The 12,142-nt window shown below is 40.5% G+C and overlaps 1 protein-coding gene across 4 annotated transcripts in view; it reads left to right on the top strand.

The window, feature by feature from the left end:
- The window catches only part of PAMR1 (peptidase domain containing associated with muscle regeneration 1), a 150,587-nt gene that overhangs the window by 127,743 nt on the left and 10,702 nt on the right, over positions 1 to 12,142 (top strand). For all 4 annotated transcript variants that reach the window (XM_074336210.1, XM_019738561.2, XM_019738556.2 and 1 more), the window contains 2 exons: positions 6,201 to 6,413; positions 8,211 to 8,277. In XM_074336210.1, the coding sequence (XP_074192311.1) occupies positions 6,201 to 6,413; positions 8,211 to 8,277 (280 nt within the window). The remainder of the gene's footprint in view (positions 1 to 6,200; positions 6,414 to 8,210; positions 8,278 to 12,142) is intronic.

Here is a 12,142-nt window from a genome sequence, read left to right as displayed (position 1 = left end):
TAGGGGACTGGGAGGTGAGTCCATTCCCTACGTTAGGGACAAAGAGTGTGGATACCTTTTGTCACATTCAATAGAATCGATCTATTATATTGAAGGCACAGAAAAAGTGGTTTTTGTGTGCACTGAGGAGTCATTTTTCCTAAAACGATCTCCAGGTTTTCCTGATGTCTCCATCATCATGTCCATTTCTTGTAGAACTAGACCATGTCATCTCAGCTGCCTTGTATTGAGTATGAATCTTAGTGGACCAGTCAGATAGGAGAGCAAAAGATATAATTCCATTTGCTTTAAATCAACTTAAATCCAATTCTGAGACCCATAATTCATCCTCATAGAAGTTCAGTCTCAGTCATTGTTGGGTGTCCTCTGTGTCCTAGGGTGGTGGAAAGGTCCCTGGCTTTTTACACAGCACCAAATCATCAGGGAGAATCCTCAGATGGTGGATTTAGGGCCACACTGTTTAGCTTGGGGAAGCCCATTGTTTCAGGGTTCCCAGTCCCATCAGGTAAAACAGCTCTGCTGGCCTGGGGCTGGCCTGGGGCCTGAGAGCATATGAGGAGGCTGGAGGCCCTCTGATGACATTCAGCCCCTCTAGTTGCCCCACCAGTCATCCTCCCCACAATCCCCCAGAGTGCTGAAAGGCATGCAAGGCTCAATGCCCAGCACTGAGACAGCTGCCTCTCGGGGGTCTTGTCAGCTCCCAGGAGTGCTACCCTGGGAAGGCATGAGGTCCCTGATGCACAGGGCTAAGAAAGCAGCAGAGCTGTCTTCGGTTACTTTCTCTCCAAAACAGTCCATGAGCCAAGCATTTGGGTCCAAGTGATTTATTAAAGGAAGTACTCCCAGGACCAACCAGTAAGAGGATTGGGGAAGCAAGATAGGAAAGAGGAAGAAATCGAGCGAGAGTGATTTCAACTGAACACCCAGCCTCAGCCTGATCCCGTAGGGTGCAAGGGGCTGTAAATGACACCTAGAGGAACAGGAGTTGGATTTTTGTCCTTCCACACCCGTTAGTCATTGGCTATAGGCAAGCCTGGGGTGGCCAGGAAGAGGACAAAAATCCAGGTATTTATTGGCTCTTCAAATGGGCAATTTGGTACCCATGCCTGAGGTCAAGGCTCTGAAGGTGGCAGGTGCCAGCGCTCAGCAATAAAGTTCGTGTGTAGAAGCTGGGGTGGTAAAAGCATATGAGGGGACCTGGGTGGGGCACCCAGAGGGTTCACTACAAAGTTATCACAAAGCCATCCTATATAGTTCTGTAAAGTGGTATCACAGCAGACCACCTCATACCGTTGCCCTGAGAAAAACTGAAGACAAAGGTAGAGAAATCTTTCTTTGAATGTTTATATGAAACAGTATCTCAGAAAAACGCACTCCCAAGTACAGTTGTTGTTCACGAAATATCATATAAGGGCTCGCTAAACTTAATGTATTTCTGTTCCCAGGCTGAGTCCCAAAAGTAACAGGGCAATGTGCTATTTATTAATAATCATGGAATATTTTACCTAGCAAAGCAGGAGGGTGATGTTCCTTCAGGCCAGAGAGGCAGATGTTTTCACTTCTCTTTTGACTTTGTGTGAAAACATCCATCCCACTGAGGAGAAATGAAACACAAAGCCCTTAAAAATCAAGTAGAAAAGATTCATGAATCTGTTCAATGGGGAGATACAAAGGTTTCTAAAAAGAGAAGCTATGGGAGAAGAAAAGAGGTCGTTTTGAAATCTAACCCTGGGGAGATGCTCTGATGAGATGCAGATAGTCTGTGAACCCAACAGGTAGATGTCTGAACCAAGCGAGGAAAGCATGGACGGAGGAAGTCTTAGAATTCTCTTCAAAGCATCATAGGAGAGTGTTCAGCTTTGGAAAGTACAGGAAATAAATGACAGGGAAGAGAGAATAATGCCCAGTGGATGTTTGATACCGGGATACAATTTTTAACTTTCATCATTCAAGATTAAAAGAGATGCGTGTCTAAAGACCGTGGTTGGTACTGAGAAGTCCTAATAAACGTATTGGACTCAGGTCTGGAAGCCCATCATGGTTACCCATTACCAAGAGGCCAGAAAACAGAGTGGAATATTGCCTGTTATTCAAATATGGCCAGTGATGGACCTTTAGATTTCGTTGTGGGTTTTTCTTTCTTTAAGGTTTATGACTTTGGGGGATTGATTTTTAAAGATAGTGGGGTGCTTTGTAAATAAAGGCAGCCAAGTGAAAAGGAAACTATGTGTTATTTAAACTACTCCTCAAAACCAGCCCACACAGATAAGTGATATTATCCTGTTTTACAGATGAGAAAAGCAAGGCCTAGAGAGATTAAGTAATTTTCTTAGGTCCTAGTTCATTACATGGAAAAATGAGTAAACTTCCACTCATCAACAAATGTTTACTGAGTACCTACTGTGTGCTTGTTCTGGACACTGAGAAACCAAATGATTATTTGAACCTGTATTTATATGATCCAGGAGGCCATTCTTTTTCCACCAGAGTTTAGTGACAAAACTCAATTAAATTTGAATTCATGCAAATTTGGATTACTCTATGATTATGCAAACTAGTAAACAGATTTGCATGGGGTGCAAATCAAACAAAAAAAGTATGGAAGACTTAATGCTAGGTTTATAGGCTTAGTAGGGAGGCCCCAAACCGTTTTGCCTGATGTGTAAAAAATAATAATAACAGAAACAACAAAACTAGTAAACAACAAACTTATGCTTACATTTTCTTTAAACATTTTTTTTTAAATTGGGGATATTGGGGAACAGTATGTTTCTCCAGGGGGCACTAAAGATTGCCCCCTGCAAAGATACCACCATCCTATGCAGAAATTGAACCAGCGACAGTGTTGAAAGTTGTTGTTGAGAGCTCGCGCTCTAACCAACTGAGCCAGCCAGCTGTCCCTCCAGAAGCTCAGCAGCAGCTGGTTTTCGTCAATCTAGTTGTGGAGGGTGCAGCTCACTGGCCCATGTGGGAATCGAACCGACAACCTTGTTGTTCAGAGCTTGCGCTCTAACCAACTGAGCTATCTAGCCACCCCTTTGCTTACATTTTCTGATTATAAAACCTGGGGGGAGGGGAAGTATAAAGGAGCAAAAATCATTTTTAAAATTACAAGCCAGAGACAGTGACTATAATTGTATTAGGGATGTTTTTTCCAGTCCCTTTTTCCCTCTTAGGCTGTTTAATTTTTTTTTTCTTTTTGTTTTGGTTTTGAACAGTTTTATATATTACATCTATGTGTGGTTTTCTTCCTGTTTCTCTGGCTTTGAATGTTGTAAATCTGTAGGTTGATGTCTTTCATCTGTTTGGGACATTTTCAGATATTATCTCTTTACATATTGTTTTTGCTCCAATCACTCTCTCTTTTCCTTCTGGGATGCCAGTTATTTATTAACATTCTCAGTATCCCCAGTGTCCCTTTCATTTTGCTGTGCATTTTTCACCTTTTAGTCCCTTGGCCTTCATTCTGATTGTTTTTTGAAGTTATCTTTCAGTTTATTCATACTCTTAAGCTGTACCTGATTTGCTATTAAACTCACCTGAGTTTTTTAATTTGTCATTGTAACTTTTCAGTTCTAGATTCCTCCATTGGTTATTTTTCAACATTTTCAGTTTTTTACCTAAGTTCTCAATTTTGTCTTTACTTTTCTTGAACAAATTCAGTATAATTATTTTTAAGTAGTGTCAGACAATGACATTATCTGGATCCTTTGTAAGTCTATTTCTATTATCTGTATTTCTTTTGAATTTTAGCCATAGAATCTTGGCTTCCTAACTCAGAAGCATCACTCGGCTCTATCCTGGTGATATTCCATGAGCAATAATTTAAAACCAAACAATAATTCTCCATTCTAAGATCTCATCAAGTTTAAGGTGCACTGTTGATTTAATTATAGCTTTTCTGAGGGTTGGAGTAAAGAAACATTATACGAAAAGTACATATGTGACCTGATGTGAGACATACCGCATAATGAAAGAGTAAACATCTAAGAATTATAGAAATATGGCAGAATTCCTCAGCCTTGGCAGACTTGTTTGCAATCCTCAGTCAGTTTCTCTTTAAGTCTTCTTTTAAAGCCTCTTTAGTGAGAGAAACAAAGGATTTGAATTGTCCTAAGGCTTTATTACCTCCAGGGGCTCTAGAACTCTCCAAAGTTCCTGCTAGTTAAACTCACATTAAATGGGATACAGTGATGAGAATCCTACACATAGGAAATCATGGGAAGGCAACCTAGTGGACCTTGGAAATCCTATTATCAGGCTTATAGTTGAACTGGTTTCTTAGCTTCTGCTGAGGCTGATATGGCTAGAGTAGAGTTCATTTTCTTTCAGTATTTCAGGACTGGTCTTAAGTATCACCCAATCTTTCTTGGCCATGAGCTCTAGGAAGCAAAGCTCAACATGGATGAAGAACTACACTTGAAGGGCACAGATCATAGCGCTTTGAGAGGCTAACTGGCCACAGATTCAGGTGCCTGCCCGAGCTGGCAGCTGGTGGGGGCCGTGGCCAAGTGAAGAACTCAGCTCCCATGTAAGCTGAAAGCCACGTCTCAATGCCAGTGGATTGTTGCCATGTGGGAATACAGGCCCGGGGTTTCCAGATCTGAATTTTGTCAGGAGCTGATAATACAGATTTTTATGAGAAACCCCTTGATTTTTATGTTGGCCACTAATTCCATTTTCTAAATCCTGCAAGTGTAACCTACCATGCTTTTGAGATGATTGCAATCTGTGGGCTCCTGTCAGTTGCTTCCGGGCTATCTGTTCAGCACTGAGTGAGTCTGTACCATAAGAAGGAAGCCCCATCTCTGAAGCAATAGAGAATGCTTTCTCTGCCTTTTCCTCCCACCTCATGGAGGCATTCCTGGAAATACAGAGCACTGGGGCTGAGTCCCCATATTGGTATTTTTCAAACAGCTCACTCAGTGAGGTCCCCTTTTTACACTTCAGGTGGGGTTTTGGAGTCACCCCCCAGGGAAATTGCTCATATTGCGTAGCCCAGAAGCAGAGTATCACTGAGGTCATCTGCCGCCTGGTCTTTGGGCACTCTTAGAGTCGACAGACATGTAGTTTGGCTAATATTAGCAACCTTGCCAAATTGCACATAGGAAAATTATTGACTTTTCGTTCGCACATATTTTTAAAGTGCTATCTGAATGGAGATTCTTTTCTTGCCTGGAGGCAAGTTGCTTGAAAGGTAATTGGATAGTTATGGGAAGGAAAGCATGTCAAATGCATAATTGTATTGTATGGGGACTGTTTTATAGGCATGAGCCAGTGTCTTAGAAGAAATGATTAAAAAGAGACTAGGGAGGTTGATGGAGTGATTGGTACCCAAATTCATCAATTAAAGGTTGAATTCTTCAGGGCACTCACTCTGTGCCCTTAGCAAGTAATATTCAGTATTGTGCCATGATCTATTTGAGGAGAATATGTTATCTATCTGATAGAATATTTCCATGATATATCTAATATCCTGTTCAGTGCTCAGAATAGCTGGTGATGCTATTTCTACTTTAAGTAGCTATTTAACATGAGTAAGGGAATAGAAATACCTTCATAATGAATATTGCTTAGTGTTTAGATGGAAAGTTCCATTTGGACATCAAGGGAAATTTGTTGTATCTCTGAATTTATAGAGTTCTCTAGTATTCTTAGCTATAACTTTTAACACACTTATGCTCCTAAAGATGAAATGTAAAATCTAAATAAAATTCATGTCATATATGCACTCTTGTTTCTAATCAGCTCTACTTTCTGCGTACAACACAAATAGGAAATAGTCTAGTTAATTGTCCAAGCTTTAGTGAACAAAGGAGATAATACAACACTGAAAAACAATAACCCTTGTATACTGATCATAAAATCTAGGTGAAATGTGTTTTTTTGCCCAGGTTTGCCCAGCTCCCACACTTTGAGAAAGGAATAAACACGATGATATGAGAGCCAGTTGTGGTATGAAATTTATTTACGTAGAGAATGAAACACTTTTTAATTTAAGACTAAATCATTAAAGCAAGGGAAAGATGTATCTAATTCATGCATTTTCTATTACGAGTTTTCTCTTGGTAATTCTGTTGAGTGCCATTGTTGGCAGACTCCATATCATTGCATTTTTAATGCAATGAAACATGAAAAGATTCGATTCTAAAATGGAATGCTTCAGACATTTAATAGCTCTTCTTTTATTTCTCTTTTAGTCGTCGAAGAAAGAAACTGCTCCGACCCTGGGGGCCCAGTCAATGGGTACAAGAAAGTAACAGGAGGCCCTGGGCTCATCAATGGACGCTATGCAAAGATTGGCACTGTTGTATCCTTCTTTTGTAACAATTCGTATGTTCTTAGTGGTAACGAGAAGAGAACTTGCCAGCAGAATGGAGAGTGGTCAGGGAAGCAGCCCATATGCCTAAAAGGTAATTGGCAAAGATTTCTGAAGTTTGTGTGTAGAAGTGATTGGAGTTGTTGGACGTTTCAGTGGCTCCCACACATGCTTTGAGTCCCTGGAAAATGCCTTTCTCTCTTAAGTTCTCCCTGGACCCACATGTTACTGTCAGGTTGGAAACCATCCCTAAAAACATTTGCTTCTGTTTGGGACTGTCCTGGGACCTGCTCATCCTACTCGCCACATCTTGATGTGATCAAGAAGAGTGACGTAGTTTTCCGAGCAGTTTAGGAAAAATGACAGGGCTGAGTTTTCTATATGCAAACCCAAGGAAAGAAGGGAAGCAATCCGTATGCATTTCTATAGCTCCATTTATCCAGTCTCTATACAATATTAAGTTAGTGTAAGAAATACAAGGACAAATCAGGCCTGCCAGCTTATGTGGAGGAGCGTTTGAGATATTACAAATAACTTAAAAAGACAGTAAATCGTTGAATATTCGAGGCAGAGTTCTTGGAACAGGTGAATAGTGTACATTCAAAGAAAAGGGGTGATCGATATTGTCTGAAGTAGGGACCATTACATGAAGTGAGTAGGATTGGAGCGGGGATTTATAGAGATGAAGAGGAGCTGGGACAATATTATATTCCAGTCGGACGGAAGACAAAGGAAAAGAAAAGAGATGTAGGCAGGAGTGAGAGAATCATGTGACCTGAAAGTGAGGCAATCTGGGAGCTCAAGGTAAAAGGTATTTTGGGACCAGAAGAAATGAAATGTAGAGCGACGTTTCGCCGGTAACCCTTAGCGGTGGGGATGCTAGTTTCTTACTGAATTGATTCACTGGTGGCTCCAGGTCAATAGCCCCTCTCTTTGGGGGACAGGTCACAATGATCTGGCTGTTTCCAGGGAAGAAAAGTATGTCCTTGGCCTAGATTGTCCAGATAATTGCCTCAGTCCTCCACTTTTCCTTCTGGGTGTTTGTCAACAAGCCGAATCATGGGAAAGGGGATGAAAGAAAATGGTTTGTGAAAGGAACAAATCACTTTAGACTTTAGCCAGAAGCGACCTTCATCCCCACCAGCACAGACTCTGATTCTTGATTTCATTAAGTATGGAAACGGTGTTACATATAGCCTTGGAAATTTTTGTCAACTTTTCTATTACAAGTTAATACAACCAAAGGCCCCTAGGTTGCTAATTAGGCGAAAGTTGGCTTGCTTGACTGAGAAAGTGAGATGGGTAGGATTCCTTTTCACTTGTGAAGAAAGGAAGACTTCTTACAAAATTAAACTAGGCTTTGAGTTGCCCTCCAATGATTCTTCGGTGCTTTAATTGCAGAGAAGGGACACGGGGGTGTCAGTTACCCAAGATTTATTATCGATGATTGACACTGCTGTCTGCTTTTAAATGAGAACCTTGCAATTCCCTGTGTTGGGCTAGAATGTAGAACCTTCACTTTGACTTTTATTCCATTTTGATCAAGTTCGCTAAATACTGTTGATGTGAACAGATAATGCTCGTCTGTTAGCTACCGTTGTTTCAAATCACCCAGGTGGAGCCCCTTTCCAGTAAGTGTTTACTTGGGTTCTTGGGGGGTGGGGGGGTTGTCAATTTCGATGACAGGCAGCATGCTCTTTTGCTAAGGGAGCTGTCCAAGCTTAGCTGATGTGTCCCACCTCTGAGAGCCTGGGGAATGTGTATCTGGTATCCAGAAAGGGTGCTCAGGTCTGAATCTGAACTGAATGATGTGAACAAGTTAATATGGAAAAAGATTATGCAGCATTCTCTCTCTCTCTCTCTCTCTCTCTCTCTCTCTCTCTCTTTTTAGCTTGCCGAGAACCAAAGATCTCAGACCTGGTGAGACGGAGAGTTCTTCCAGTGCAGGTTCAGTCAAGGTGAGGTTGAAACACCTCAACTGTGTTTTAAAAGCAAATGAATGTTCCCCTCCCACCCACTTTCCCCATTTGTGTTTGGCCAAAGACAGTCTGAGGTTCCTTAGGGACACTCAGTGCTAAGTACAGGGAAGAATAGGGCTTGTTAGATGGTGGCTTGTTAGCCAGCTGTCTTTAGTCAAGAGGTAGCAACTGTTGGAAGATGTACAGATTTCACTGGATCGTGGGAAAGTAGGTGACTGGCGGGAAGCAAGACTTTAAGATGATATTTGAGGAACTGGATTTTAATACACAGAAATTCCTGAAGTTTCAATGTGTTTATTATGGCAGTTTCTAGGGAGATGGCATTCCTGCCTGATGCAGCCAGCTATGGAAAGATCTTCTTGGTAGTAAGAACCAGGTGAGGCAGGCTGGTGGAGCCCAGGAACTAGAGCTCAGGGACCAGCCCTGATGAGGGCACTGAGCCCTCGGGTAAACGCGCCCAGCCTTCCTCCTGGAAAGACAGAGGGAGGCCACCCGGTTGGGAGAGAATAGGCCCATTTCTACATCTCCTCCACTTATTTTGTAGGAAATACTGTTCTCATGTCACCTCCCACCATTCTCCGCCCCCCTCCACTCCAGGCACACAGCCTGCCTCGCTTTTCCTCTTATCTCTCCAAGCACGATTCTGCTTCAGAACCTTTGCACGCGTGTCTCCTTCTGTCTGGAACCTGCTTCCATTGGATTCCACCTGGGCCTCATCCTCACTTCCTTCAGGTCTCTGCTCAGTGTGTACCTGGCAGACCGACCTTCCCTGACTGTCCTTTAAGAAATAACCCCACCGCCACTGTGGCCGCCAAGCGGACATCTTTACCCAGTGCTCTCTGGCCTTCACTATGCTTTGCTTTTCCTCTCAGCATCCATCTCTACCTGGTGTCTTACATCCTGTGTTATGGCTTATTTCATCCATGTCCATCTCCCGGCCGGAATCCACCAAAAACATGTGAAAGTTACAAGTGCAGAAACATTATCTGTTTGTTCATGCTGGAGTTCCAGTACCTAGAATAGTGTCTGCCACAGAGCAGGCACCTAGTAAATTTATTTATTTATTTAATTTATTAAAGTTTATTACGGTGACAATTGTTAGTAAAGTTACATCGATTTCAGGTGTACAATTCTGTAATACATTATCTATATCTCACATTGTGTGTTCACCACCCAGAGTCAGTTCTCTTTCCATCACCATGTATTAGACCCCGTTTACCCTCTTCTAGAGTCCTCCACCCCCCTTACCCTCTGGTAACTCCTAAACTATTGTCTGTGTCTATGAGTTTTTGTTCCTTCATTTGTCTGTCTTGTTCTTTTGTTGCTTTCAGTTTTGTATACCACATATCAGTGAAATCATGGTTTTCTACTTTTTCTGTCTGACTTATTTCACTTAGCATTATAATTTCAAGATCCATCCATGTTGTCACAAATGGTACTATTTCATCTTTTCTTACTGCCGAATAGTATTCCATTGTGTATATATACCACAACTTCTTTATCCATTCATCTATCGAAGGACATTTTGGTTGTTTCCATGTCTTGGCCACCGTAAATAAAGCTGCAATGAACATTAGAGCACACATGTCTTTATGCATAAATGTTTTCAGATTTTTTGGGTAGATACCCAGCAGAGGGATTGCTGGGTCATATGGTAATTCTAGTCTTAGTTTTCTGAGGAACCTCCACACTGCCTTCCATAGCGGCTGCTCCAGTCTGCATTCCCACCAACAGTGTATGAGGGTTCCTTTTTCTCCACAGCCTCTCTAACACTTGTTACTATTTGTATTGTTGATGATAGCCATTCTGACTGTGGTGAGGTGATATCTCATTTTAGTTTTTGTTTGCATTTCTCTGATGATTAGTAATGTTGAGCATTTTTTCCATGTCTATTGGCCATTTATATGTCCACTTTGGAGAAATGTCTCTTCAGGTCCTCTGCCCATTTTTCAATTGGGTTGTTTGTTTTTTGTTGTTGTTGAGTTGTATGAGTTCCTTGTATATTTTGGGTATTAGCCGCTTATAGGAGGCGCTCTTTGTAAAAATCTTTCCCATTCAGTTGGTTACCTCTTTATTTTGTTGATAGTTTCTTTTACTGTGCGGAAGCTTTTAAGTTTAATGTAGTCCCATTCGTTTATTTTAGCTTTTACTTCCCTTCTCTTTGGAGTCAAATTCATAAAATACTCTTTGAACCCAAGGTCCATAAGTTTAGTACCTATGTTTTCTTCTATGCAGTTTATTGTGTCAGGTCTTATGCTTAAGTCTTTGATCCATTTTGAATTAATTTTGGTACATGGTGACAGATAGCAGTCCAGTTTTATTCTTTCGCATGTGGCTTTCCAGTTCTCCCAGCACCATTTATTGAAGAGGCTGTCTTTTTTCCATTGTATGTGTTTTTGCTTCTTTGTCAAAAATTATCTGTCCATATTTATGTGGATTTATTTCTGGGTTCTCAATTCTATTCCATTGGTCTGTCTGTCTGTTTTTCTGCCAATACCATGCTGTTTTGATTATTGTTGCCCTGTAGTACAAGCTAAAGTCAGGGAGTGTGATACCTCCAGCACTGTTCATTTTTCTTAAGATTGCTTTGGCTATTTGGGGTCTTTTGTGGTTCCAAACAAATCTGGTGATTTTTTGTTCTATTTCTTTAAAAAATGCCATTGGTATTTTGATGGGGACTGCATTAAATCTGTATATTGCTTTGGGTAATACGGCCATTTTAACTATGTTTATTCTTCCAATCCATGAGCATGGCATGTCTTTCCATTTCTTTGTGTCTTCTTCAATTTCTTTTAAAATATTTTATAGTTTTCAGCATATAGGTCTTTCATATTCTTGGTTAAGTTTATTCCTAGGTATTTTATTCTTTTTGTTACAATTGCAAAAGGAATTTTATTTTAAATTTATTTTTCTGAGATTTCATTGTTAATATATAGTAATGCACTGGACTTTTGTACATTGATTTTGTAGCCAGCAACTTTACTGTATTCATTTATTGTTTCTAATAGCTTTTTGGTGGAGTCTTTAGGGTTTTCAATACATAGCATCATGTCATCTGCAAAGAGTGACAATTTAACTTCTTCATTCGCAAATTGGATGCCTTTTATTTCTTTCTCTTGCCTGATTGCTCTGGCAAGGAATTCCAGTACTATGTTGAAAAGCAGAGGTGATAGGGGACAGCCCTGTTGTGTTCCTGAACGTAGAGCAAAGGGCTTCAGTTTTTCACCATTAATTATGATATTAGCTGAAGGTTTGTCATATATGGTCTTTATTAAGTTAAGATATTTTCCTTCTATACGTATTTTATTAAGTGTTTTAATCATAAGTGGATGTTGCATCTTGTCAAATGATTTTTCTGCATCAATTGATATAATCATATGATTTTTGTCCTTTATTTTGTTTATAAAATGTATCACATTGATGGATTTGCATGTGTTGAAGCATCCTGTGCCCCTGGAATGAACCCCACTTGGTCGTGATGAATAATCTTTTTAATGTATTGTTGCATTCGATTTACTAGAATTTTGTTTGGGATTTTTGCATCAGTATTCATCAGACATATTCGTCTGTAGTTTTGTTTTTTGTGTGTGTTATCCTTACCAGGTTTTGGTATCAGGGTAATGTTGGCCTCATAAAATGAGTTAGAGAGTATTGTCTCTTCTTCAATTTTTTGGAAGAGTTTGAATAGGACAGGTATTAGATCCTTTTTGAAGGTTTGGTGGAATTCACTAGTGAAACCATCTGGTCCCGGACTTTTGCTTTTCGGAAAGTTTCGGATGACTGATTTAATTTCCTTACTGGTGATCACTCTATTTAGATTTTCCAGTTCTTTGTGATTCAACCT

This window comes from Rhinolophus sinicus, linkage group LG06, assembly GCF_036562045.2.
Source record: "Rhinolophus sinicus isolate RSC01 linkage group LG06, ASM3656204v1, whole genome shotgun sequence".
NCBI classification, from domain to species: domain Eukaryota; kingdom Metazoa; phylum Chordata; class Mammalia; order Chiroptera; family Rhinolophidae; genus Rhinolophus; species Rhinolophus sinicus.
Note: the sequence above shows the minus strand (reverse complement) of the source record. Positions and strands in the feature narration are given on the sequence as shown.